The sequence below is a fragment of the Chionomys nivalis genome, chromosome 1 (genome assembly GCF_950005125.1).
Source record: "Chionomys nivalis chromosome 1, mChiNiv1.1, whole genome shotgun sequence".
NCBI classification, from domain to species: domain Eukaryota; kingdom Metazoa; phylum Chordata; class Mammalia; order Rodentia; family Cricetidae; genus Chionomys; species Chionomys nivalis.
Window position 1 is genome coordinate 11279729 of NC_080086.1, and position 26230 is coordinate 11305958.

Here is a 26230-nt window from a genome sequence, read left to right on the forward strand (position 1 = left end):
TCCAAACAGGAGCATGTAGCATGTATCAGTGACTGCCATGACTAATTGGAATTAGGAATCTCTGATTTGCACACTGGACTTATGGGTGCCTCAACTCAGGAAGGATAGTAGTTCTTCAGGGGTTCTTTATCCTCTCTCCCCCTGGATTAAATAAATTCCTTGGGCATCTAAAAATTCCAAATTTATAAGAATGCAAGGTTTAAATCAGCACAGCATATGAGCTGCAGAATCAAAATAGTTGTAGGACTTCACAAGGGAAATGTTCCTTCACATATAAATAGAAAGATTATTCATGTTCAGAATCCTTAAAAATCGGTTGTAAATTACCATAGTAAATGAGAGAGCATATAGAAAATGTTCTAACCATGGAGGAATCCACCAATGTTTTCAAAGGCTGCAAAAACAACTAAATCCACATATTTTATAAAAAAAAATATTTAGTGGTACTGGCGCACAAATCCGAATATGGTAACATATTCCAATGGTTACCACTAAGAGTGGTGTTTGATTTCAATATACAAAACTGGAAAATCAGTTAGTCAACCAAAGTAAATGTAACCTGAAGACAAATCACCTTTTCAGTACCCATTCAATTCAGGAGTTGACAGAGAACCCCAGGTGGTTCTGTGGTGTCTGAGACAACCCAACTCGGGCCAACCCAGTACCCTCGGCTACACTGGGAGATCCCTGATGGAGGAGTTACTTTCATTTAATAAAGAAACTGCCTTGGCCCATTTATAGGCCAGCCCTTAGGTGGGTGGAGTAAACAGACAGAATGCTGGGAGAAAGAAGCCGAGTCAGGGAGTCGCCATGATTCTCCCACTCCAGACAGACGCAGGTTAAGATCTTTCCTGGTAATCCAGCTTGTGATACTACACAGAATATTAGAAATGGGTTAGATCAATATGTAAGAGCTAGCCAATAAGAGGCTCGAACTAATGGGCCAGGCAGTGATTAAAAGAATACAGTTTCCGTGTAATTATTTCGGGGCAAAGCTAGCCATGTGGGCGGCCGGGTGCCGGAGACGCAGTCCTGCCACTCATATTACAACAGATCCCTAACAAGCTGCACTAGCCACCAGTTTCTGATAAAACAAGGAGCTCCCAGCTCAGAAGGGGACTGTGGTCTGGAGGTCAGAGTCAGCAGGGCACAAGATCTCTGTAGATTTTCCTTTTCTCTCAACCTCATCGTCCTGTCATCTTATTAGGAAGAGAGGCAGAGTGAAAGAAAGCTAAGTGACTAGGTATTTTTATCCAAAGAGATTTCATATTTCAGCTAATCAGTCCTTGCTATAAGCCGAGAGCTTTTTGCCCTCATTAAGTGCAGGATGGAGCTCGTGAGATGTTAGTTGCATTTTCACACCCGCATTTTGGAAGGTGTTATATTTGTGATTTTGCTTGGCCACATTTGAAGCAAAACAAATCTGATTTACGGGAGCTGGTTTCTATTAAGAAGGAATCCAGTGGTGTCTGTTCTTTCTGCCCTTAGATAGATTGCACTGTAAGAGCCTCCCCAGCCTCTATCCTGTGGCACAGGATTCAGAATGAAGTCAGAGCGTTTGTGTAGGAGTGGGGCATACAGAGCTTAGAAAAGTGGGCATGAAGAATATGAATGTCCAGATGGACAGTGGAGGGTAAAGGTATAGAGATTTTAAGGCCGTTTGAGGAGCTGAGAAAATAAATGGGTGGCATTGTTTTGGAGGTGATTGTTTAGTTTAGCATTGGAGAGCTTATTTTCAGATAATAGACTATGCCAGGTGCTACAAGAAGGACTTTCATAGGTTTTCAAATAAATCAAATGTCAGAAAGATGATCAGTAGCAGTGAGGAACATAAAACAGATCTGAGTGTGTTTGTGGCTTCAGAAGATGGGGGGCTTTCCCTTGAATTTCACCAACCATGAGAGCACTAATAATTAGACCTGACTCATCTCTGAGTGTGCTGTTATCTTGATCTATTTGGGAAAAGCTGCCATTTCAGCGGTAAAAAACAATGACTTCTTGAATTTTGCATGCAAATGGATGGAAATAGAAAACACTATCCTGAGTGAGGTGTCCCAGACCCCAAAAGATGAACATGGGATATAGTCACTCATAACTGGTTTCTATCCATAAATAAATGACATTGAGTCTGTAATTTGTGATCCTAAAGTAGCTAAAAAAGAAGGTGAACCCAAAGAAAAGCATATAGTTATCCTCCTGAATATGGGAAGTAGACAACATTGCCGAGCAAAAAATTGGGATCTTGGGGGTGGAGTGGGATAGAGGTAAGGGGAGATGGGGAGAGAAAAGTGAGAAGGGGAGGATGGGGGAAACTTGGGGAATTAGGATGGTTGGAATAAAGGAAGGATGGATATGGGAGCAGGGAAGCATATATCTTAATTAAGGGAGCCATCTTAGGGTTGGCAAGAGACTTGAACCTAGAGGGGCTCCCAGGTGCCCAGGGGGATGTCCCCAATTAAAAATTAGTTTTGAGGGTATTCTTGTAACCTGAATTATTCTCCTTTCTCGTTCTACTTAATGTACCAAATCATTCTATTAAAGTGTTATTTTAAAATTGTATTGTTATACCATTATTATATAAATTGTATTGCTATATATGAAATAAAGTATGGTTTCATTTTAAACAATTAAGAAAATTTAAATACAGAGGCAATAAAATGGACATATTTAAAACAAAGTAGGTGGAGATCAGAAGTAATTAAAAAAATCTCCTGGGTTGAAGAGATGGCTTAGTGGTTAAAAGTACAGGTTGCTCTACCAGAGGACCTATGTTTGATTCCCAAAACCCATATGATATTTCACATCCATCTGTAACTCCAGTTCTAGGATCCTCAATACCCCTTCTCTAGGTTCTATGGGGGCCAGGCACTCAAGTGGTGCATAGACATACATGCATGCAAAATATCTATACATATAAAACAAAATTTAATAAGGATACTATGGTGAAAATATTAATCTGTAATACACACCAACATACACCCCAAAACAAAATAAAAATGTTACAAAGGCAGTCTACATACATCATACTTTGTGACAGGATTATGGAGCTTGCCTAAATCAGCCAGCCATTGTTAACTAAGCATCCTGAAATTTATTGGATAAAATCAATGTTTTTCAAAGGTTCTCACAGTGTGGTGGTTCCTCTGGCAGTGAAGGTGGCTTTCAGAAAGGTGCTGGGGAGATACTAACTAGACCTGACCACAAGACTGCAAACTCCTCCTGCAGTGCACACCTGCAGTATTCATCATTCATACACTTGGAGGTTTTTAAAATATATGACATGTTTAGAAATTAGACTTTGCTTTTTCATATGGCCTTTGGGGATATTTGTGCTGGTATATCCATAAGTTTTTTAAAAAAAACTTGACTATTGTTCAATTTAGTGATAAAAATATTTCAACCTCAAATTTGGTTCATTGAGAAAGACAAATGCTCTGGATTATGAGTCCATCACCCTACTTCCTAAAACAACACAATAATGGTTATTAAGTTTAGTGATCAGGAGTCTTTGCATCAGTTCCCAACATCTGGAGCCAGAGTGTAGGAGGACTATGCCACTTAAAGACCAGAAGAACCCGACGACCTGATTTGATGAAATCCCTTGAGAGACTGATGACAGTAGATCTAGTGGGAAGAGCTCTTGTGACTTGAGCCAGAGCCTGTGTAGGGGGAGGACATTTTTACAATATGTTCATGGAGGAGGTGGTGGCATGTCAAAACAGGAAGGGAGACAGTTGAAGACAGAAAGAGCAAAGGCAAGAACTCAGACCTGGATTCTGGCTCTCGTTCTGTTTTTAAGCTGCCTGGTACCTTACATCAGACCACCATTCCAAGGATCTCCTCAGCACCTAGTGTGGCAATTGGACTGAGGAACTCTTGTGGACCCGAAGAAAACCAATGAGCTTGAGCAACACAACTACTGTTTATTACTAAATTCTGAAACAGAGGAGGTCAGCCTTAATAATCCAGGCAATTGCCTAAGGAATCAAATTGTTTGGAGATTAAGACTGATTTTAGGTCATGTTTGAAACTATGCAAATGATTTTTATATTTAAGACTTTAACTCATTCCAGGAGTCTTGAAAATATTGTTGCTCTCAAAAATAAAATAAAAAAGAACTGAATTTGAATCATTGGGGGATACCTGGAATTTGGCTTTATATTATAACATCCAAGAAAATGCTATTGTTCAGCTGAGGTAGGGAATCTCTATGGCAAAGTAGTTTCCAGAATAAAAATGCTAAATAACAATTACACTATTTATTTGTAACCTTAAATTGGGACCTGAGGTCTTGGACAGGGTTGTGGTGAAAGAAACAAATCCTTGCTGTAGTGTAGTTGGTACAGAGACAATCTTGTCTACAAAAGAAGATTCTATGATTTTTCCCACCAAATCTTTCCTTTGGATTTGAGATACTTTTCTTTATAGAACTGAAAGTGAGTGGTTTGGATGCCTGAAAATGTCAAAGCTGATTTTTGTATGTAGACATTAACTAATACATCCCTCATAGGTCTATATGAGCTTAATCATCATTGGTTCTCAAAGCCCACTTGTGGAGGCCCTGAGAGACAGAATGCCTCCAGAAAGCTATCCTGAAGTCGTGTGTATGTTGGAAACAATATCGATATAAGTGGTCATTATAAATGCACACAGCTGGTGAGAGACAATTCAAACCCTAATGAGAGATTCAACATCAGATGTTCATGGACAAAGGTCATTCCATGGGTGGAAATAAAAACAAGATGCCTCTTTTCTGTGATCTGAAAATATCTACACTAAATAAATTGAATAAGAATCTCTACAAGTTGTTGTGAGGCACAAAATGGAATTTGTGGCTGTGTCTCAACAGCCACACCTGATGGATTTCTGATATCTTAGAACAATCTGGTTTCTTTTGACTGTTTATCCCAGGAGAGATGGAGATGCTTTCTGGTTTTGATGAGAAACGGTCTCCTGGGAATACATTTCCTAATGCTTGCTGAAATAATCACCGAAGTCTATCGGGTTTTCTGATGCCTCATCATCACTGGTTTGCATACTTTGTGTTGCAGCCTCATCACCTTGGATCAGACCCTGATAATTGCACTCCCGCCCTGGAAGGCCATTCCCTGAAAACAATTGTAAGTGATGCATGTCAACCCAGAGCCGGCGTCTTGCTGGTGTCCCTGCATACGGCAAACTGGTAAAGAGAACCTAGTGCTCCAAATGCTCTTTCCAGTTAGTAACGGGAAATATGGCTTTACCAAAATGCTAGAAAAGCCACATCTGAAATTCTGTTGATGAAACTGAAAGCAAGGTCTCTCACAGGTAGATGGACACCTATACAGAGGCTCTTACGGGCAAAGTCACGGATGTTCCTAAAGCTCCAATCAGATATTTGGAATGTACCTCCCCTAGCAGCAGCAGACACCTCTCCTAGAGCTGACCTGTGCTTTTTGCAGATTTTAACAATCTAAATATAGGGATTGATTTTTTAGTAAACAAAGCTCTATTGATTGCCTATTTATATGATGTTTTATGTAAGATGGCAGACATTACAGAGATGAATACATTCCCTGCCCTCAACACACACAGGGAGATGGACTAAAATATCAAAACCCAAACCAAGCACAGAAACACATATACTTACACACACAGGACATACACACATACATAAGACACATTAACACCCATGTATACAGAGAAATACACATACATATACACACAGAGACATATGCACACAGAGACACATATACACAATTTACACATGCACATACACAGGTATACACCCAGATATACACACAAGGAAATGCGCACACCCAGGGTCCAGATCAGAAATAATCCAATGAATTTTCAAAGTTTGATCTGGTTTGCTTGATAAAAGTTGTCTATAGTAGATGAATGTTGGAACTGAAAACTTAAAAGCAATACTTTAAGCACTTCCATAACATCAAGTTTCTCTAAGACAATATGTGTAGAAACATGCCTTATACTAATATTAGCATAACAACACAAGTTCTGATTTTTGAAGGTCTCAGATTTTTTTTATCTGATCTAAAATCTGGACTTCCTTTATTTAAAATAAATAAATACATTGATGCTTCTGAAAATATTTTCCCTTAAAAGCATTAGCTGATTTTATTTTATGTTCTAAGCATGAATAATTCTCATGGATTATAGGCTAAATAAACAGTTGACTTTGTAAAGGCTGTTAATTCTGAGAGAATATCTGAACTCAGTTCTGTGCATTTTCTGAAGATGCCAAGTGTTTATTCTTGGCAATAAGAGACCAGCAAAGCAGTCATGTTTTATAATTTTACTTTAGTCAGAATTGTGTGGCTTTTTAAAAATTCTAAATGACAGCACAGTCATTTTGAATTACTAATTCCAGAGGGTTTGGCTGCTTGGAGAAGAAAGAGTCATTGAGACTGGTCTTGCCAACCCCTCTTCATTGTAAATGACCCAGCTGATGAGTGGAGTATGGGCTGCAGCTAAAGCCAGGTCTCCATTTCTGCTCTTCTGTTCTGGTTTCAATACTCATGATTTATATATTTATACTACCTCATTTTAGTGCAAATGTCCTCTTGATTTTTCTCATTATGCCATAACATGAAGAACATTCAGTTCCCAGAAGGTTGAACTGGGACCCGAGTTCTGTTAATCATGGTTGATAGACTTACTCTTTTGGGAACAGTGGAAGGCAGGTCCAGGTCATCAGATTTGCACTGTGGGTGGCAGAGTCAATCCCAAACACTTTTATAATAAGCATGGATTCTCTTGGAAGTGACTTTATCTCAAGAGGAAAATTGATTCTGAAAAGCAAAGGAAGTATTCGTTTATAACCATGATTCTACAAAATTTCCTTGTAATCATTTGGGGAAATATTGAGTATTTGAATTGAGATGTTCCCTTGAAATTTTTAATAAGATATACAAGATAACAATATTCAATAATTAACAATTTTACTTCTGATAATTTTGACATGCAGAGTCATTGAAATATAGAATAACCTGACTCTCATACACTATTGTAAGCACATAGGAATGACTGGCTAAATTTATCTTAGGGAGTAAATAACAAGAAATCGATCATGGTTGCTGTTGTTGTTATTGTTGTTGTTGGTGGTGGTGGTATGTGTGTGCGTGCGTGTGTGTGTTTGTGTGATGGCATGGCTTGTATGTAAGATTGGGGGCAACTTGCTAGCATCCTTTCCTTCTACCGTATGGTTTCTTGGGGTTCAAACTCAAGTAATTAAGCATGATAGAAAATTCCCTTAAGTGCTGAACCATCTTTCCAGACTCAGAAACATGAATCTTTCAGGCTGGGTTGCAATGAGATGAGGTTTCAGAAAACCATTCCAGGAAGGGAAAAATGTATTTCAAGAAGGGAAAAGTACATAACACACAGCGTGGGAAAAAAGAAGAGGATTCTTGTGAATTAAAATATTTCCTTCTAGGGCAGGAGAGAGGCTCATTAAGTCTCAGGAAGCTAATGAAATCAAGCTTAGGAAACTCAGGAAATTTCAAGTTTAAGAAACAGTCATGAGATTCAAGAGGTCCCTCTCCAAGGTTAAAAGTAGCAAAGGGTTGCCCAGAGCAGGATGCTCTCTGCCTGGAAGAGTCACCTGTGTCTGGAGCTGGGAGGGGTGGGCTTTACAGTAGCTTCCTGTTGCCTTATAATTAGTGCTATAAGCTGATTAGCTCAGCCGCTAGATTTGAATAGAGTTATGTTTTGGTATATCATCCAGTTACAGATGTGGGTAAATCCATGTATGTCACACCTCTTCAGGAAAAGTCATGCACCACATCGACTAAGAAATATGAATAAAAAGATTAGCTGTGCCTGAGGAATGGTGAGTCATTCATAGTGGCTGCTATAAAAGACAAGGTCAAGCTGGAAGGAGTAGAGGATGATACAACTAGAAGAACATGTGCTCCTCAATTCCTAAGAACTTTGAGTACCAATTATAGAAATTTGAACTTATCCCCAAGAGCGAAAGAGAATTCTTGAAAGAAAAGAATGAAAGTATAAAGAGTTACTTATTACTCTATATTTGGAATAAACTGAGACCCAGGAATTTGGGAGATGATTAGAAAATCACAAACACATCTGTCTTCTGGATAGAATGCAGTTGAGATGCTCTGAGCTCAGGCACCGGATGGCACTAGGTTTGAGGGGATGAATGGGCTTCAAGAGTAATGATGAAACACCATTCAGCTGTCAAAGAGTTTATTAGAGTGCTAGATAGCAGAGGGTGCTGGAAGGCAGCACTGGCTGGGTCTGAAGAATAGTGTACCTCTTTTCAGGAAGAGTAGAGATTTTTTCCTTAAGACAGATTGGGGAGGGTATACTATGGAGAAATAGGTCCAACGCTGGCTGACATCACTTAACTATATTTAGTTGCAGCACATGTTTGTAAAGAAGCACCTAGGGGTGATAACAGTCTGAAGCACGGTTAATGAAAACTCAGAGACAGATTTTGGGGTTCAAGACCAGAAATGCAAAGCAGCCAGCCACTGGTTCTTATCTCAATGTCCATCTGAAAATGGAGATCCTGCCTCCACGAAACTTCAGAATGAGACTGTGTCTGAGAGCTGTATCCTCCAATTTTATATTCCTCCCTATGGCTGGGATTAAAGATGTGCACCACTGGGATTAAAGGCATGCACCACCTGGTTTCTATGGAAAACTAGTGCGGCCACTGGGATTAAAGGTGTGTGTTACCACTACCTGATCTGTAAGACTGATTATTGCGGCTGTTTTACTTCTGATCTTCAGGCAAGCTTTATTTCTTTCTTTTTTTTTTTTTTTTTGGTTTTTCGAGACAGGGTTTCTCTGTGGTTTTGGAGCCTGTCCTGGAACTAGCTCTTGTAGACCAGGCTGGTCTCGAACTCACAGAGATCCGCCTGCCTCTGCCTCCCGAGTGCTGGGATTAAAGGCGTGCGCCACCACCGCCCGGCGAGCTTTATTTCTTGAAATACAAATGAAATGACTTCACAACAGTCACAGAACAAAATGAGGTATTTTAGAGGTACAGTAGATAAAAGAAATTTGACTGACAGTAGAAAAGGATAGCAAGAAATTGATGATGAAGTCTAGTTTTTACACTGACATGTAGCAGATAATTTAACTGATCGGAAACAGAGAAGAGGATTCTGGGATTGAAGCAATTTAATGAAACTTTAGTGTATGATGTTATATACTAAGGTAATACCAGCTGTGAGCTATGAATGAATCAGATGCTATGGAGAGGATGAGTTCCCCTTAACCTTAACTCTTATTTTTCCGCATCCACGAAACCATTGTGGTATGGCACAATGGGTGTCAGGTAGTAGGTTGTCATTTTCATTCCGTTATATTCATTTATATTAGCTGCTGTGTATTTAAGATTTTTATTTATAAAAAAGTTCCTTTCCAGGGAAAGGAAATGCAGTTCTAGTGGAAGTCCGGGGAGTATGATGGGAGGAAAGAAAACAGTGATGGAAACCTACTTTTAAAGAAGGGAAAATTTAGACTTATTAAAACATTGCATATTTTGGTGTCTATGTATTTTGCACTTATATTATTTCATAGTTTCCATATTCATTCAAATGTTTCTGAGCTTAAAAGAATCTCCGAAATGGCATAAAATGTTGAGATGATAATGTAGAAGGCACAGTAATTTCTTGAATGTTCTTTTATCTATAATCTACTCTCTCTATTACGATTCCATTTTTCTGTTCTGAGATGGAAGCTATAATCTTATTCCATTTTTCACATAACCTAGAAAGTTCTTTTTCCCCAGAAGAGCTGGGTTTTCCTGTATAACTTGAGCTTTTCACATTACGAATGATAAAAACAGAGACATTACAGTTGATAGTTGCTGCCAATCTCCATCCATTCACTTTCATAAAAACCAATTTTAGGCAAGAGTACATGCATGCTAAGTAGGGTTCTGCTCATCTTCTGAATATATGTGGACTCACATTCACTGGGAAATTGCCTCTGTTTTTAAACTTCTCCCTGACTACTTAAAAACAAAAGAATGAACATTTCAGTTTAAAAAAAAAGAAGTAGACTTCATAAAATACTGCAATAAAGGCTAAGGAGTTGACTCTGTAGTTAACAGCCCTTGCTGCTCTTCCAAGGGATCAGAGTTCAGTTTCTAGCACCCATGTCAGGCGGCTCACAACTGCCTGTAGCTCCAGTCCACAGGCCTGCCATTTTCTTCTGACCTCTATGAGCACCCTCACATATAAGACATGTACTCATACAAACATACATATGTATGTAAAAATAAAAAATACATCATAGAGAAAGTAAAAATGAGTTGTCGTTTATGTTTTTTCTTCTTTTTTAATATTGATTTATTTAGTATACAATATTCTGTCTGCTTGTATGCCTGCAGGCCAGATGAGGGCAACAGACCTCATTACAGATGGTTGTGAGCCACCATGTGGTTACTGGGAATTGAACTCAGGACCTTTGGAAGAGCAGGCAATGCTCTTAACCACCGAGCCATCTCTCCAGCCCCTGTTTTTTCTTCTGTGTGAGAAAGTTTTTGCAAACCAGAGACAATTTGGTGCTTAGCATTAAAGTTCAGCAATGAAATATACTTTCAACTCTGATTAATGATTACACGCTAATAAAGTATGTAAAACTGGTTTTGCTTATTTATTTTTATTTTATGTAAATTGGGCTTTTACCTGCATGTCTGTGTGAGGGGTCAGAACTCCTGGAACTACAATTAAAGACATTTTGAGCTGCCATATGGGTGCTGGGGATTGAACCCAGGTTCTCTTAACCACTGAGCCATCTCTCCAGCACCCAGGTATGTAAAACTGTTAGTGACATCTAGGGAAATGAAATGTAAATATGTTTAATGGAAGCAAAATGAAAAATGACTCTAGGTTGAAATACCTTCCTCCGTTGGCAGAAATCAAGTATCTCATAGAAAAATAACACTTGAGCAGTTTAAAGAAAATAAATGCATCAATACCATTTTCAGAAATATTAATGACTTCCTTATTCTTCTGTGGAGCTAACTGTATAATTAGACTTCTTTTTTCTCTTGAGGTAAAAGTTATTTTGATTTTTAGAAATAACCAGAAATGAGTTTTAGTCAAATTGAAAGAATAATTTCATCAATTAAGTAGGTTAATCACATTTTAAAGGAGCTCTTGGTTACATAAAAATATCAATTAACTAATAACCCTCACTGAACTTTTATTCTACATTGTGCACTCTTAGCTGACAGGTAATGAAAAATTTTTACAACAAACAAACAAGTAATCTATACCATTTAGCAGATGCCGACAGAAATACAAAATGACACATCCATTTGAGAGAAGGTCGGAGTTCAGACCAAGCAGTGAAAGGAAAGGTGAACATCCACGAAGCAGAAAAGATGAGTCTAGGAGAAGGAAGTTGAGGGTGTTTGCCAGGTGGATGGAGAGGAGCAGTGCCTTTCTGACCCAAGAGATCCTCTAGCAAAGTGTGGTCTCTGTTCTCGGTAGGGTAGATCCCATTCACAGTGTGGCGAGGTGAGAGGCAGAACTAGGGTTGGTCCTGGAAGTGAAGACACAGAGGCCAGGATCAGACAGCCAGTGCTCTACGCTAAATGATTTGGACTTGGGTTTAAATGAATTGGAAAGACGGTGGAGAAGTTTACAAATAGAACTGATTCTGGGTTTTAAAACGGGGCAGATAATGGAAGTTGCATCTCTGGTAAAAAGAATTAGAAACCTTAAACAAAGAAGGGACGCTGGTGAATGTGAAAGTTACAGAGTAATTTAAATTTGGTGTGGAGTGGGAAGGATCCTGGGAGGCGGGGGTAGGGGTGGTGAGGGGTGGGGACAGAAGAGTGAACACCCTGTCTCCGACACAGTCTCTGTTGCCTGTGGCAGCACTAAGGTTGGACAGATGCTGTCACTTAACCACACCCTCGGACTCCTAGACACTCACATTTTATTCTTCAGTGAGTTAGGTTAATTCGAAGAACCAAATTGTCTTCCAGAGCTAGACCTGGTGAAAGTGCTGAGAGACAAGAGGCGGCATATTCTACTTGGCAGGTTGAGAACACTGATCTCAGAGAAACATTAGGGGCCACACAGAAGTGGAACAGAAGCAGGTGTAGAGATCTCTGCTTCTGGAAACTTGACGATGCTGCGGAGGCGGTGGTAGGACCAAGAGTTTGAGTAGGAGGGTTTGTGTTGTGGGGACAAGGGAAAGGATGCAGGGATAGTGTCAAGAGGTAGCTAAAGGGCTGGGGATAGGACACAGCAAGTGAGAGCTCTGGCTGCTTTTTCAAAGGATTGGGATTCAGTGCTTTTTGGTTTTTTTGTTTTTTGTTTTTTTTTTTTGTTTGTTTGTTTGTTTTTTGAGACAGGGTTTCTCTGTGGCTTTGGAGCCTGTCCTGGAACTAGTCCTTGTAGACCAGGCTGGTCTCGAACTCACAGAGATCTGCCTGCCTCTGCCTTCCTAGTGCTGATTCTCAGCACTTGCAGGGTGGTTCCTAACCATTTTACGGGAACCAGTGCCCTCTACTGGCCTCCACGAGCATTGCATGCACATAGCTCACAAAAGAACATTCAGACAACCACTCCCACATATAGAATAAAATAAATGAATCTTCACAAAAAATCAGGTACTTGACTTTGGATTTTAAGGAATGATCACTAGGGGTGGAAATAAGGGCCTTCCTTCTGTGGGATAACCCTTCTGTATGAGGTGAATATGTTTCATTCCCATTGGTTAATGAAGAAGCTAATTTGGCCTATAGCAAAACAAAATAAGGGTAGGTCGGAAATCCAAACTAAAAAATACAGAAAAGAACAAGGGCAGAATCTGGGAGATGGCAGCCAGCAGCTGAAATAGCAAGATGTACTAGGCCAACAAGTAAGACACGAGACACATGGCATTGCATAGATTAATAGAAATGGGTTAATTTAAAAGTAAGAGATAGTTAGCAATAAGACTGAGCAATAGACCATATAGTTTGTAATTAACATTAAGCTTTTGTGTGATTACCCAGGACTGGCACTTGGGAAGCAACAGCCTCTCTTTACACCCTTCCTGCCAATTAATACATTCACACAGTACATGCGTGCTTGCCCCTCCCACTGATCATTTAAACAAATTATGACTGACTTATGTGAGAAAAGAGAGACCTCATACTATCAGGTGATTTTTTTTTCTTTTAGCTGAAACCATGTTGGCTAAACTTCAGAATACCCCTGATCTTCAGTATGTGAATGAGCAATAGTGCCTCTCCTAGTTACAATTTCCCCTGCTTCTCAATTCAGTCATAGGAATGATTTGGTTGTTTGGGATTTTTTGATGGGCTTTAAGTCTGTTGATGAAACAGTGTTATCTACGTGCCTATCTGTACATACTGTACCATCGGATCAGTTAAATGGTGGCCAAACTCTCTCTGTCTCTGTCTGTGTCTCTCTCTGTATGTGTATGTCTGTCTGTCTTTCTCACTCTCATGTGTGTGTGTGTATGTGTGTCTCTCTGTTTTTCTGTCTTTGTCTCTCTGTGTGTGTATGTGTATATCTGTCTTTCATGTGTGTGTTTCTGTCTCTGTCTTTCTCTCTCTCTCGTGTGTGTGTATGTGTGTCTGTCTGTTTTTGTCTCTCTCTGTGTTCTCTTTGTGTGTATGTATGTCTCTTTGTCTCTCTGCCTCTCTCTCTCTCTCTCTCTCTCTCTCTCTCTCTCTCTCTCTCTCTCTCTCTCTCCATGTTCTGTTTAAAATGGAAATAAGGGCTGACTTTCCTAGCTAGCCAACACAGCCGGAATAAAGATTAAACTTACATTTCATTCCAGTTGACCAAAAGAAAGAATGATTTTGTGACTGGCACGGATCTGCAGCTTTTCACTTGGCACAGCTTCTTCCCAGCATATGTGAGCCAGCAGGAAAACGAAAATGCTTTGTAGCTGAAAAGAAACATTGATCCAATAAATGCTACACATGGAAGGAGATAGTTTCCTAAAAGGGTCAATTATTGTTATTGTCGAAGTCAAGCGATAAAAATACATTTACTTGTATTAAGTGTGCTTTAAAAATCACCATAAAAATTTATGTTGGATGTGTGAGAAAGACTGCAGAATAGGCAGCCCCATGACTCTTGGGTGGCTGTGGAGACACCAGCTCCACGACACAGGGACCAGTTCCCTCTGGGAAAACCAGAAACCTGTAGTAAAGGTTCTATACCTGACTGCAAGAGTAGTTACAACAAAGAAGTCTTGGAAACGCACGAGGTTCAGCATCAGCCCCTCCTCCGCTACCATTTGTTGGAGGAGGCATGGACTTCCAACACCCAGATAGCCACTCAAGAAGGGGAGAAAAGGCCTGTAATTTACATCTAATGGGGCTGTGTTCATTCTTGTGCGCATTTAAAGACTGATGGGGAAGACACGACACTGGGGGCTGCTGAGAGCAAAACTGGAAGACAATAGTCTTATTTTGTGTGAAGCTTGTTGTCACTGTTTTTGTTGTTGTTGTTTATTTTGTTTCTGAGATACTGTCTCACTCTATAATCCAGGGTAGCCAGGTAATCCTATGTAGTCCAAGATGTCATGAAGTTGGGTGTGATCTTCTTGTCTCAGCTGCTCAAGCCTGTACTACAAGCACCAATCACCATAAAAGTCTGCTTTTTGAAAGAGTAATTAATTATTTTTATGAGCATATACTTATTGTACAAAGTAATGTTTTCTTTGTGCTATGTTCATGAAGGCATATCGTATATTTTAGTGACATTGGATATCCGGCTGCCTTTCTTCTTCCACCCCTCCTTTCTTTTGGTCTTCTTCAATCATAATAATCTCTCTTTTACTTTTATGTCCCATCCCCCAGTTTCCCTGCTAGATTCTATATATAATACCAAACAGATGATATTTGTCTGCACTGTCTTGCTTAATATGATCTATGACTTTGTCCTTTTCCTGGAAAGATTATCCCACAACAGTTCCGTGCCTCCCTTGTGCCAGAGCCACACTGTCTTTGTCAGGATGACCTCATTGTAAATGTTGAGCTCATGGAATGTGAGCCCTCTGGCACTGTTCTTTCTCTGTAGTACTCCTATGGCTTTCCCTTGTATTTCCATGTGAAATGTAGGACATTTCTTTCTAGTTCTGTGAAGAATGTGATTAGAATTTTGAAGAGGATTGCACCAAACCTGTAGATTATTTTTGTTATTGTCTATTTTCATATTATTGATTTTTCAAATTTAGCTTTTTTTTTGTCTCAAGTCCTCTTCTTTTTATTACATTACTATCTTAAAATTCTCACCTCATTTATCAGGTTTATTTCTAGATACTTTTTGGAAACTTCTTTGAGTAGGATAATTTTCCTAATTTTTCTCAGCTAATTCATTGCTGCTATGTCTAAAAGTTTCTGACTTATTTGTATTTTAATTTATAACCAATAATTTTCCTGAAAGTGTTTATCAGATTTAAAAGTTTTCCAGGTGAGTCCACAAAATATTTTAAATATAAAACCATGATGCATATCATTTACAAATAGAGATAATTTTTCCTTTTCCTTTTCTATTTGTAATCCCTTTTTAAATCTTTGTATTATTGTTTTAACTAAGACCTCAAACAGTATATTAAACAAGAGATGAGAACGTAGGCACCTTTATCCATTCTGATTTTATATGAATGATTTCAGGTTTTCCTCATTTAGTACAATGTTACTCTAAATTTGTAGTATGAAACCTTTATTAAATTGAGGTGTATTTTGTCTATTCAAAGTTTTTTTAGGACTTTTATCATAAAGGCATATTGATCTTTGTCAAATTTCTTTTCTGTATTGCTCAAGATGGTCAGGTGATTTCTGCCCTTAAGACTCTATCTTGACTTTGATTAAGTTTTGTCCTTGATAGAAAAAAGTGATCTTGAATTCTATTTGTCAATATTTCATTGAGAAATTTTGCATCTTTGTTCATCAGGAAACCTGACCTACATTTTTAATTTTTTAACTGTGTGTTTATATCTCAGAGTTACCTGGGTAATCCCGACTTTATACTAATTCCTTCCCTTTCAGTTTTGTAGAGCAATCGAAGAAGGGTTGGAATAACAAATTCATCAGTGAATCTGTATAGTTTCAGGCTTTAATTTATGAAGATACTCTTTATCACTGATTTGACCTCATTGCTTGTTATAGACCTTTGTAAACTGTTTATATGCCCTGGTACTAGTTTTGGCAGGTCATATGTATTTTAAAATGTATCTATTTATTCCAAGCATTCCAAAATTTGGGATATAAATTTTCAAATTATTCTCTAATAATCTCCTGAGTTTCATTGAGGTCTATTCAAAGAGGAACATTTTTGTCTCTAATTATTAATTAATTAATTATCATATGGTTTGGCTGGGGCTCTGCCAATATTGTAAATATTGTTCATCTTTTCAAAGGACCAACTCATAGGTTAATTAATTCTAAGTGTTACTAGTTTCTATATATATATATATATATATATATATGATTTTTAAGCTTAGAGCACATTTCTTAGTGTTCTCCCAGTATTCATATTGCTTGAAATGGTGATATGAAAATTTGGGATTAAATGAAGTTTTAATGACATTCATGAAAGACAGTCTGCTCACATACCTTTGGATAGCAAAGGTTACATGACAAGGAGCCTTTAGGAATCTTTCTGATGTGCCTCATCAGGAGAGAATCCTCTCACTAAGAAGCAATTTCAGTTTGCTAATGTGCTTAGAGTCTTCATAATTACAAATGTCAAAATATTTACACGTGAATATAATTTATTATAGAATATACATTATTATGCACATAACACATTTATGCATAATTGCACTGACATTCCAATTACCATAACATGGTATGCATTGTATTTTGTGAATGATTGAAGAGATTAAAAATGTTTTTTGCTTTCTACCTAGCTAAGGGGCTATTAACACTTGATAGGATTTAGAAGAGGAAGAGTCAAGTTTATTTAAGAATCTGGCCTCTGGTACATGGGCCTTGCTTCCAGAACAGTGATTATATCCAGGAGTATTTGTGTAAAACAAGTCACACTCAAAGAGTTTAAACTAAAGAACAGTGGGTGTATAAGCACACACCTTTAATGCCAGCACTCTGGAGGCAGATGCAGGCAAATAGAACTTTGCAAGTTCAAGGTTAGCCAGGTCTAGATAATGTGGCCTTCACAACAAGCTATATAAGCAACACACACACACACAAACACACACACACCCCACACAGACTGATAAGCATAGAGAAAAACAGAAAGAAAGACAAACACGGAGAGAGAAAGATGAGAGCACAAAAGCTGTTGTTAGGCAGGTAGAGTGGTTTTGGAATGATTATGGGATGAGGCAAATATGATCAAAATATATTGTATTAAATCTCAAGGAATTAACTGAATATCATTGAAACATTTTGTCAGATTTCTTAATATAACTCCAACCTATAACATGGTTCTATATAACTCTTATTATTACTAGCAATGGCCCTTGTGGCTTTCCGATCAACCATTCTCCAACTGGCCTTAATTGTTCTGGATTGGTTTCCACTGGCGCTGGTCCTTGGACCTAAAGAGAGAATGCCTACTACAGTATCTTCTTTGCTTTCAGAGTCTCTTGTTTCTCTTTTATTTTACAATCAACAGTTGTTCAGTTCCTAACATAGCTTATTCCTGACCTTGACTCTTCTGACCATGTAACTATTTCATAAATCAAATGACTTACAATTCTCCTTAAAGAAGTTTATATATACACTTTAAGTAAATCTTTATTGAGTATATGTCATACATTAAGAGGTTTTTATAGATATTATAAAGGGCAATTTGTAGAAAATTCATAATTCGCAATTATGAAGATAAGTATTATGCAATATATACATGCATAAGCAGATAAAGTTGTGGTTCTGATACACAGGCCTCTTCAATATGTAGCAAGGATAAGCTTAAGAGAGAACATTTATTCTATAGTATGACTGTTTGAATATGAATATAACAGGGCTCATCTAAATCTACCCAGAGCTATTCAGCGAGATTGCCCCCTGCATTCTGGTCCTCAGAGTATGAGATATTAGTCTGTTGTACTACACTGCTAAATCTTGAAGAGATTTGACAAGTACAAGTCAATATCTAGGCCACCAGGGAAACTTACAATTTTTCAGTTTGTCAGCATTGCATTAGAAGACTGGCTGGCCCCGAATTCCTTAAGAGAGGATAAGGTTTTCTGTTTTTAAGGGCATCCAGCCTCCAAGTCTAGTCTTAAAAGTTGTTTTTTTCTAGTGAATAAAATGTACATTTAAAAAAAATCTACTAAGGGCTGCAGGGCTTTCTGTCCTACACACGAACCCCCCCCCCCCCAAGCCTTCCTTGTCTGCAAGGTCCTTTGCTGAGGAACAGCTTCCTGCTCCTACACTAAGGCTACCCACCCAGAGCAGTAAGTGCCTGACTAGTGGACAGGCCTCAAGGTTCCCCACAAGGGAGTGCAGTCCTCTGCTGCTGGGGCTGCAGGGTGTGCTGTGCTCTTCTGGACCCACCCTGCCTGCCTCGTTCTTCCCTTTGTCCCTGTGTAGGTGCTGAGAAGTTCCATCTGGACATGTGGTGTGTGCTATCCAGGGGCAGACTGTCCCTGAAGAGAGCACAAACCCCAGCTCCTGCTGCAGGACTTTCTTTCCTACACACGCTCCCCCCCCCCCCCCCAAGCCTACCTTGTCTGCTAGGTCCTTTGCTGAGGAACAGCTTCCTGCTCCTACACTAAGGCTACCCACTCAGAGTGGTGAGTGCCTGCCTACCGAGCAGGCCTCAAGAACCCCCAAAAGGGAGTGCAGGCACCTCCAGCTTGTGGTGCTGGGTCGCCTGTGTTCTACTCGACTTCGCCCTACCCCCCACATTCCCCCTTTTGTCCGCGGGTCATTGGACTACCAGGGATCCATGTTTTGGTGTTGAGGAGTCCACCTGGAAGGGAACGGTTCCTGCCCCTACGCTGAGGAGATACACCCAGGGAGTTAGTCACAGCAAAGACTGGACCAAGACACCAGGCCTCTCCCAGCTCCATTTGAAGGAAGAGATGGGCAGGTGCCAATGCAAGAATTCCTCCAACAACCTGAAAGGCAATGTGACATCACCAGAATCCAGGAATCCCAAAATAAGAAGAATTGTACACCCTATTCCAGAAGAATTAGAAGAATTCGATTCAAAAGTGAATTATATGAAAATAACAGAGGACCTTAAACAGGAGGTGAAAAACTGCCATAATCAATTAGAGATTACAAACAAAAAGGTAGAGGAAATGAATAAATCTCTTAAAGATACCCAAGAAAACCAAGAGAAACAAGAAAAAGCAATCAAACGGTAAAGGAAACGGTTCAACTTGAAGAATGAAATGGAAGTAATGAAAAAAACACAAACCGAGGGAAGGATGGAGATGGAAAATTTGGATAAACGAATAGGAACTACAGAGACAAGTACTACCAACAGATTTCAAGAGATAGAAGAAAGAATCTCAGACACTGAAGATACCATAGAGAAAATAAACACACTGATCAAAGAAAACAGCAAAACCAACAAATTCTCATCACAAAACATTCAGGAAATCTGGGACACAATAAAAATACCAAACCTAAGAATAATAGGGATAGAAGAAGGAGAAGAAGTACAGCTCAATGGTCCAGAAAATAGATTTAATAAAATTATAGAAGAAAACTTTCCCAACCTTAAGAAAGATATTCCTTTGAAGGTCCAAGAAGCATACACAACATTGAATAGACTGGATCAAAAAAAAAATCTCCTCGTCATATAATAATCAAAACACAAAACATACAGAATAAAGAAAGAATATTAAGAGCTGCAAAGGAAAAAGGTCAAGTTACTTATAAAGGTAAAACCTATCAGACTTACACCTGACTTCTCTATGGAAACCATGAAAGCCAGAAGGTCCTGGATAGATATACTGCAGAAACTAAGAGACCATGGATGCAAGCCCAGACTACTATACCCAGCCAAGCTTTCGTTCATTATAAATGGAGAAAACAAAATTTTCCAGGATAAAAACAAATTTAAACAATACGTAGCCACAAATCCAGCCTTACAAAAAGTAATTGAAGGAAAAATCACAACCCAAGGAGTCCAACAATGCCCACAATAACTCAGACATCTAATGACCCTTCACCAGCACAACTTAAACAAGGTAAACACACAAACTCTACTACCAAAAAAAAAGAAAGAAAAAATGACCGGAGTTAACAACCACTGGTCATTAATATCACTTAATATCAATGAACTCAACTCACCTATAAAGAGGCACAGGCTAAGAGATTGGATACAAAAACAGGATCCAACATTCTGCTGCTTACAAGAAACACACCTCAACCACAAAGACAGACATCTATTCAGAGTAAAGTGCTGAGAAAAGGTTTATCAAGCAAACGGACCTAAGAAACAAGCAGGTGTGGCCATACTAATTTCTAACAAAGTTGACTTAAAACTAAAATCAATCAGAAGAGATGGAGAGGGACATTTTTTTTACTCATAACAGGAACAATTCATCAGGATGAAGTCTCAATCCTGAATATCTATGACCCTAATATAAAAACACCCACTTATGTAAAAGAAACATTACTAAAACTCAAGGCAGTCACCAAACCACACACACTAATAGTAAGAGATTTCAACACTCCTCTCTCACCAACGGACAGGTCAATCAGACAGAAACCTAACAGAGAAATAAGAGGATTAAGGGAGGTAATGAATCAAAAGGACTTAACAGACATCTATAGAACATTCCACCCAAATAGGAAAGAATATACCTTCTTCTCTGCAGCTCATGGAACCTTCTCAAAAATTGACCACATACTCGGTAACAAAGCAAACTTACACAGTTACAAAAAAATATTAGTAACCACCTGTGTCTTATCAGATCACCATGGATTAAAGTTAGAATTCAACAACAATGCTACCCCCAGAAAGCCTACGAACTCCTGGAAACTGGACAGTCAACTACTGAACCACACCTGGATCAAGGAAGAAATAAAGAAATTAAAGTCTTTCTTGAATTCAATGAAAATGAAGACTCAACATACTCAAACATATGGAACACTATGAAAGCAGTGCTAAGAGGAAAGTTCATAGCACTAAGTGCCCACTTAAAGAAAACAGAGAAAGCACACATTGGAGACTTAACAGCCCACTTGAAAGCTCTAGAAAAAAAAGAAGCAGACTCACCTAGGAGGAGTAGAAGACTGGAAATAATCAAACTGAGGGCTGAAATCAACAAAATAGAAACACAGAAAAAAATCCAAAGAATCAATGAAACAAAAAGCTGGTTCTTGGAGAAAATCAACAAGATTGATAAACCCCTATCCAAACTAATCAAACGGCGGAGAGAGAATACGCAAATTAACAAGATCAGAAATGAAAAGGGGGACATAACCACAGACACAGAGGAAATTCAGAGAATCATTAGATCTTACTACAAAAGCCTGTATGCCACAAAATTGGAAAATGTAAAAGAAATGGACACTTTTTTAGATAAGTACCATATACTAAAGTTAAACAAGGACCAGGTGAACAATCTAAATAGACCTGTTAGTCGCAAAGAATTAGAAGTTTTATAAAAACCTCCCTACCAAAAAAAGCCCAGGTTCATTCGGCTTCAATGCAGAATTCTACCAGAACTTCCAAGAAGACCTAATACCTATACTCCTTAATGTATTTCACAATATAGAAACAGAGAAGTCATTGCCAAATTCCTTTTATGAAGCTGCAGTTACTCTGATATCAAAACCACACAAAGACCCAACCAAGAAAGAGAACTACAGGCCAATCTCACTCATGAACATCGATGCGAAAATCCTCAATAAAATACTGGCAAACCGAATCCAAGAACACATTAGAGAAATTATCCATTATGATTAAGTAGGCTTCATCCCAGAGATGCAGGACTGGTTCAACATACGCAAATCTATCAATGTAATCCATCATATAAATAAACTGAAAGATAAAAACAGTATGATCATTTCATTAGATGCTGAAAAAGCATTTGACAAAATTCAACATCCGTTTATGATAAAGGTCTTTGAGAGATTAGGGATACAAGGGTCGTACCTAAGTATAATAAAAGCTATTTATAGCAAGCCGGCAGCTAACATCAAATTAAATGGAGAGAAACTCAAAGCTATTCCACTAAAATCAGGAACACGATAAGGCTGTCCACTCTCTCCATACCTCTTCAATATAGTGCTTGAAATTTTAGCTATACCAATAAGACAACAGAAGGAGATCAAAGGGATTCAAATTGGAAAGGAAGAAGTTAAACTTTCATTATTTGCAGATGATATGATAGTGTACATAAGCGACCCCAAAAACTCCAGCAAAGAACTCCTACAGCTGATAAACACCTTTAGTAGCATGGCAGGATACAAGATCAATTCCAAAAAATCAGTTACCCTCCTATACACAAAGGATAAGGAAGCAGGGAAATCAGAGAAGCATCACCCTTCACGATATCCACAAATAGCATAAAATATCTTGGGGTAACTCTAACCAAGGAAGTGAAGGATCTATTTGACAAGAACTTTAAGTCTTTGAAGAAAGAAATTGAGGATACCAGAAAATGGAAGGATCTCCCTTGCTCTTGGATTGGGAGGATCAACATAGTAAAAATGGCAATTCTACCAAGGGCAATTTATAGTTTCAATGCAATTCCCATTTAAATCCCACCAAAATTCTTCACAGATCTTGAGAGGACATTAATCAACTTTATATGGAAAAACAAAAAACCCAGGATAGCCAAAACAATCTTATATAATAAAGGATCATCTGGAGGCATTACCATCCCTGACTTCAAACTTTATTACAGAGCTTCAGTATTGAAAACAGCTTGGTATTGGCATAAAAACAGAGAAGTCGATCAATGGAACCAAGTAGAAGACCCTGATTTTAACCCACAAACATATGAACACCTGATTTTTGATAAAGGAGCTAAAAGTATTCAATGGAAGAAAGAAAGCATCTTCAACAAATGGTGCTGGCAGAACTGGTTGTCAACTTGTAGAAGAATGAAAATAGATCCATATCTATCGCCATGCACAAAACTCAAGTCAAAATGGATTAAAGATCTCAATATCAGTCTGAACACACTGAACCTGATAGAAGAAAAAGTGGGAAGTACTCTACAACATGGGTACAGGAGATCACTTCCTACGTATATCCCCAGCAGCACAGACATTAAGGACAACATTGAATAAATGGGACCTCCTGAAACTGAGAAGCTTCTGTAAAGCAAAGTACACTGTCACTAAGACAAAAAGGCAACCCACTGACTGGGAGAAGATCTTCACCAACCCTGCAACAGACAAAGGTCTGATCTTCAAAATATATAAAGAACTCAAGAAACTAGACTTTAAAATGCTAATTAACCCAATTAAAAAATGGGGCACTGAACTGAACAGAGAATTCTCAACAGAAGAAATTCAAATGGCCAAAAGACACTTAAGGTCCTGTTCAACCTCCTTAGCGATAAGGGAAATGCAAATTAAAACAACTTTGAGATACCATCTTACACCTGTCAGAATGGCTAAAATCAAAAACACCAATGATAGCCTTTGCTGGAGAGGTTGTGGAGTAAGGGGCACACTCATCCATTGCTGGTGGGAATGCAAACTTGTGCAACCACTTTGAAAATCAGTGTGGCGATTTCTCAAGAAATTTTGATCAACCTACCCCAAGATCCAGTAATACCACTTTTGGGAATATACCCAAGAGATGCCCTATCATATGACAAAAGTATCTGTTCAACTATGTTCATAGCAGCATTGTTTGCAATAGCCAGAACCTGGAAGCAACCTAGAGGCCTTTCAATGGAAGAATGGATGAAGAAAGTGTGGAATATATACATATTAGAGTACTACTCAGCAGTAAAAAACAATGACTTCTCGAATTTTGCATGCAAATGGATGGAAATAGAAAACACTATCCTGAGTGAGGTATCTCAGACCCAAAAAGAGGAACATGGGATGTACTCACTCATAATTGGTTTCTAGCCATAAATAAAGGACATTGAGCACATAATTTGTGATCCTAGAGAAGCTAAATAAGAAAGTAAACCCAAAGAAAAACGTATAGTCATCCGCCTGGATAGGGGAAGTAGACAAGATTGTCGGGCAAAAACTAGGAACTTGCAGGTGAGGTGGCATGGGGCTAAGGGGAAATGGGGTGAGAAACGTGAGGAGGGGAGGATGGGAGGAGCTTGGGGGAATGGGATGGTTGGGATATTGGAAGGGTGGATACGGGAGCAACGAAATATATATCCTAACTAAGGGAGCCATCTTAGGGTTGGCAAGAGACTTGACTCCAGAGGGGCTCGCAGGTGTCCAGGGAGATGTCCCCAGCTGGTACCTTGGGCAACTGAGGAGAGGGAACCTGAAATTATCCTATCCTATACTGATGAATATCTTGCATATCACCTTAGAACCTTCATCTGAGATAGAGACAGAGACCCAATTTGGAGCAACAGACTGAGCTCTTAAGTTCCAAATGAGGAGCAGAAGGAGGGAGAACATGAGCAAGGAAGTCAGGACCATGAGGGGTGCACCCACCCACTGTGACAGTGGAACTGATCTATTGGGAGCCCACCAAGGCCAGCTGGACTGGGACTGAATAAGCATGAGTTGAAACTGAACTCTCTGAACATGGCAGACAATGAAGGCTGATGAGAAGCCAAGGACAATGGCACTAGGTTTCGATCCTAATACATGAACTGGCTTTGTGGGAGCTTAGCCTGTTTGGATGCTCACCTTCCTGGACCTAGATAGAAGTGGGAGGACCTTGGTCTTCCCACAGGTCAGGGAATTTGGACTGCTCTTCAGTATCGAGAGGGAGGGGGAATGGAGTGGGGGAGTAGAAGAGGAGTAGGGATAGGGGGAGGGGAGTGGGGGGAGGGGGCAATATGTGGGAGGAGGGGGAGGTAAATGGAAAATGGGAAGGAGGAGGAAATTTTAATTAAAAAAGAATAAAATAAAAAAAGAATGATTATGTCATCCCATAATCATGTTTCATATGTTGAAGCTGGACCCTGATTCCTTCTTAACTCCTTTGTGGTGGTATTTGGTGGTGATAGCTCTGGGAAGTGATACATTAAAGATGGCATATCTCTAAAAAAAAAATCTACTAAGGTTCTCACTTATTTATTGTAGTAGTTCTTTTGTAGAAAACTATTATTTTGTATCCATAGTTAAATGTACATGCATATATAACTATCTTCATGTAACAATGTTATATTTGTTAAAATCTGCTGAAAGAGTTTACATGGAATACACATGATCTGTAGAGAAAAATGAAGAAAAGTTGAATAGATTGTACTTACACAAATATACACTTTCACTCATATATATATGTACATATTAGTGTATAGATGACACATCTTACACATATATTTATGTATAAATAGACACAGAAGTACATATGTCTGTATGCAGCATATATAGCTTTAGTTGTGTTTATCAAGTTATAGAGAATTTCCATATGAATCAAAAGTAAGGCAAATTTACTTATAACTATAAAATTATAATAAATTATTCACTAGAGTCACAGCAATTACACATCATTCTTTTAAAATTCGTCATAAAATCAAGACAGGAAATGAGTGATGGTAACATTAGGTAGATTCCAAAGAAGAGCATGAATTCTGCTTTTCTTTCATATCACATAAATCTTTCCCATTTACAGAAGTGATGAGTATATAAATAGCTTTCTATAAAGAGAGATAAATTTTATTTTTTATATTAATGATATAAGTATGTACACATTTTATTTTACACACACACATTTACATGCACATGCACACGTAGCATAATCAATAAAAATCTAAAGACAGATACCTTCCTCCAAAGACTGGAGGAACTTCCAGGAAGAGTGGAAAGAAAGACTGCAACAGTCAGAGGTGAAAGATGATGATAATATAACTTTCCCGGAGAAAACAGGGCAGACGCACATATGAACCCCAAACTCTTGTGACAGCACCCACAAGACTTGCAAAAATTCAAGTTAGACAAAATCCCAGCTCATAGAAGGAGATGTGCATGAAGCCCCATTCTTAGTCTAGTTGTTATTGGTAAGTGATAGCTGCTGGGAGAAGGGAAGTTTAGTTCTCTTCAAAGTCACAAAGGCCCCTTCTAAGTCAACCACCCTCCAGTGGATGGCCAACGCCCATGGAATATGAGCAGTCAGATTGGACTGGAATCATAAACAAGAAAATGAAACCATGAAATTGGTGGGTACAGATGTGGGTG

The 26230-nt window shown here is 38.7% G+C and overlaps 1 protein-coding gene across 3 annotated transcripts in view; it reads right to left on the minus strand.

Annotated features, from left to right (window-relative positions):
• Pik3c2g (phosphatidylinositol-4-phosphate 3-kinase catalytic subunit type 2 gamma) overlaps positions 1-26230 on the minus strand; it is a 324648-nt gene that overhangs the window by 237182 nt on the left and 61236 nt on the right. For 2 of the 3 annotated variants that reach the window (XM_057780793.1, XM_057780784.1), the window contains 2 exons: positions 13774-13896; positions 6660-6791 (listed from right to left, as the gene is read on the minus strand). In XM_057780793.1, coding sequence (XP_057636776.1) covers positions 6660-6791; positions 13774-13896 — 255 coding nt within the window. The remainder of the gene's footprint in view (positions 1-6659; positions 6792-13773; positions 13897-26230) is intronic. The other variant, XM_057780802.1, reaches the window with a different exon arrangement.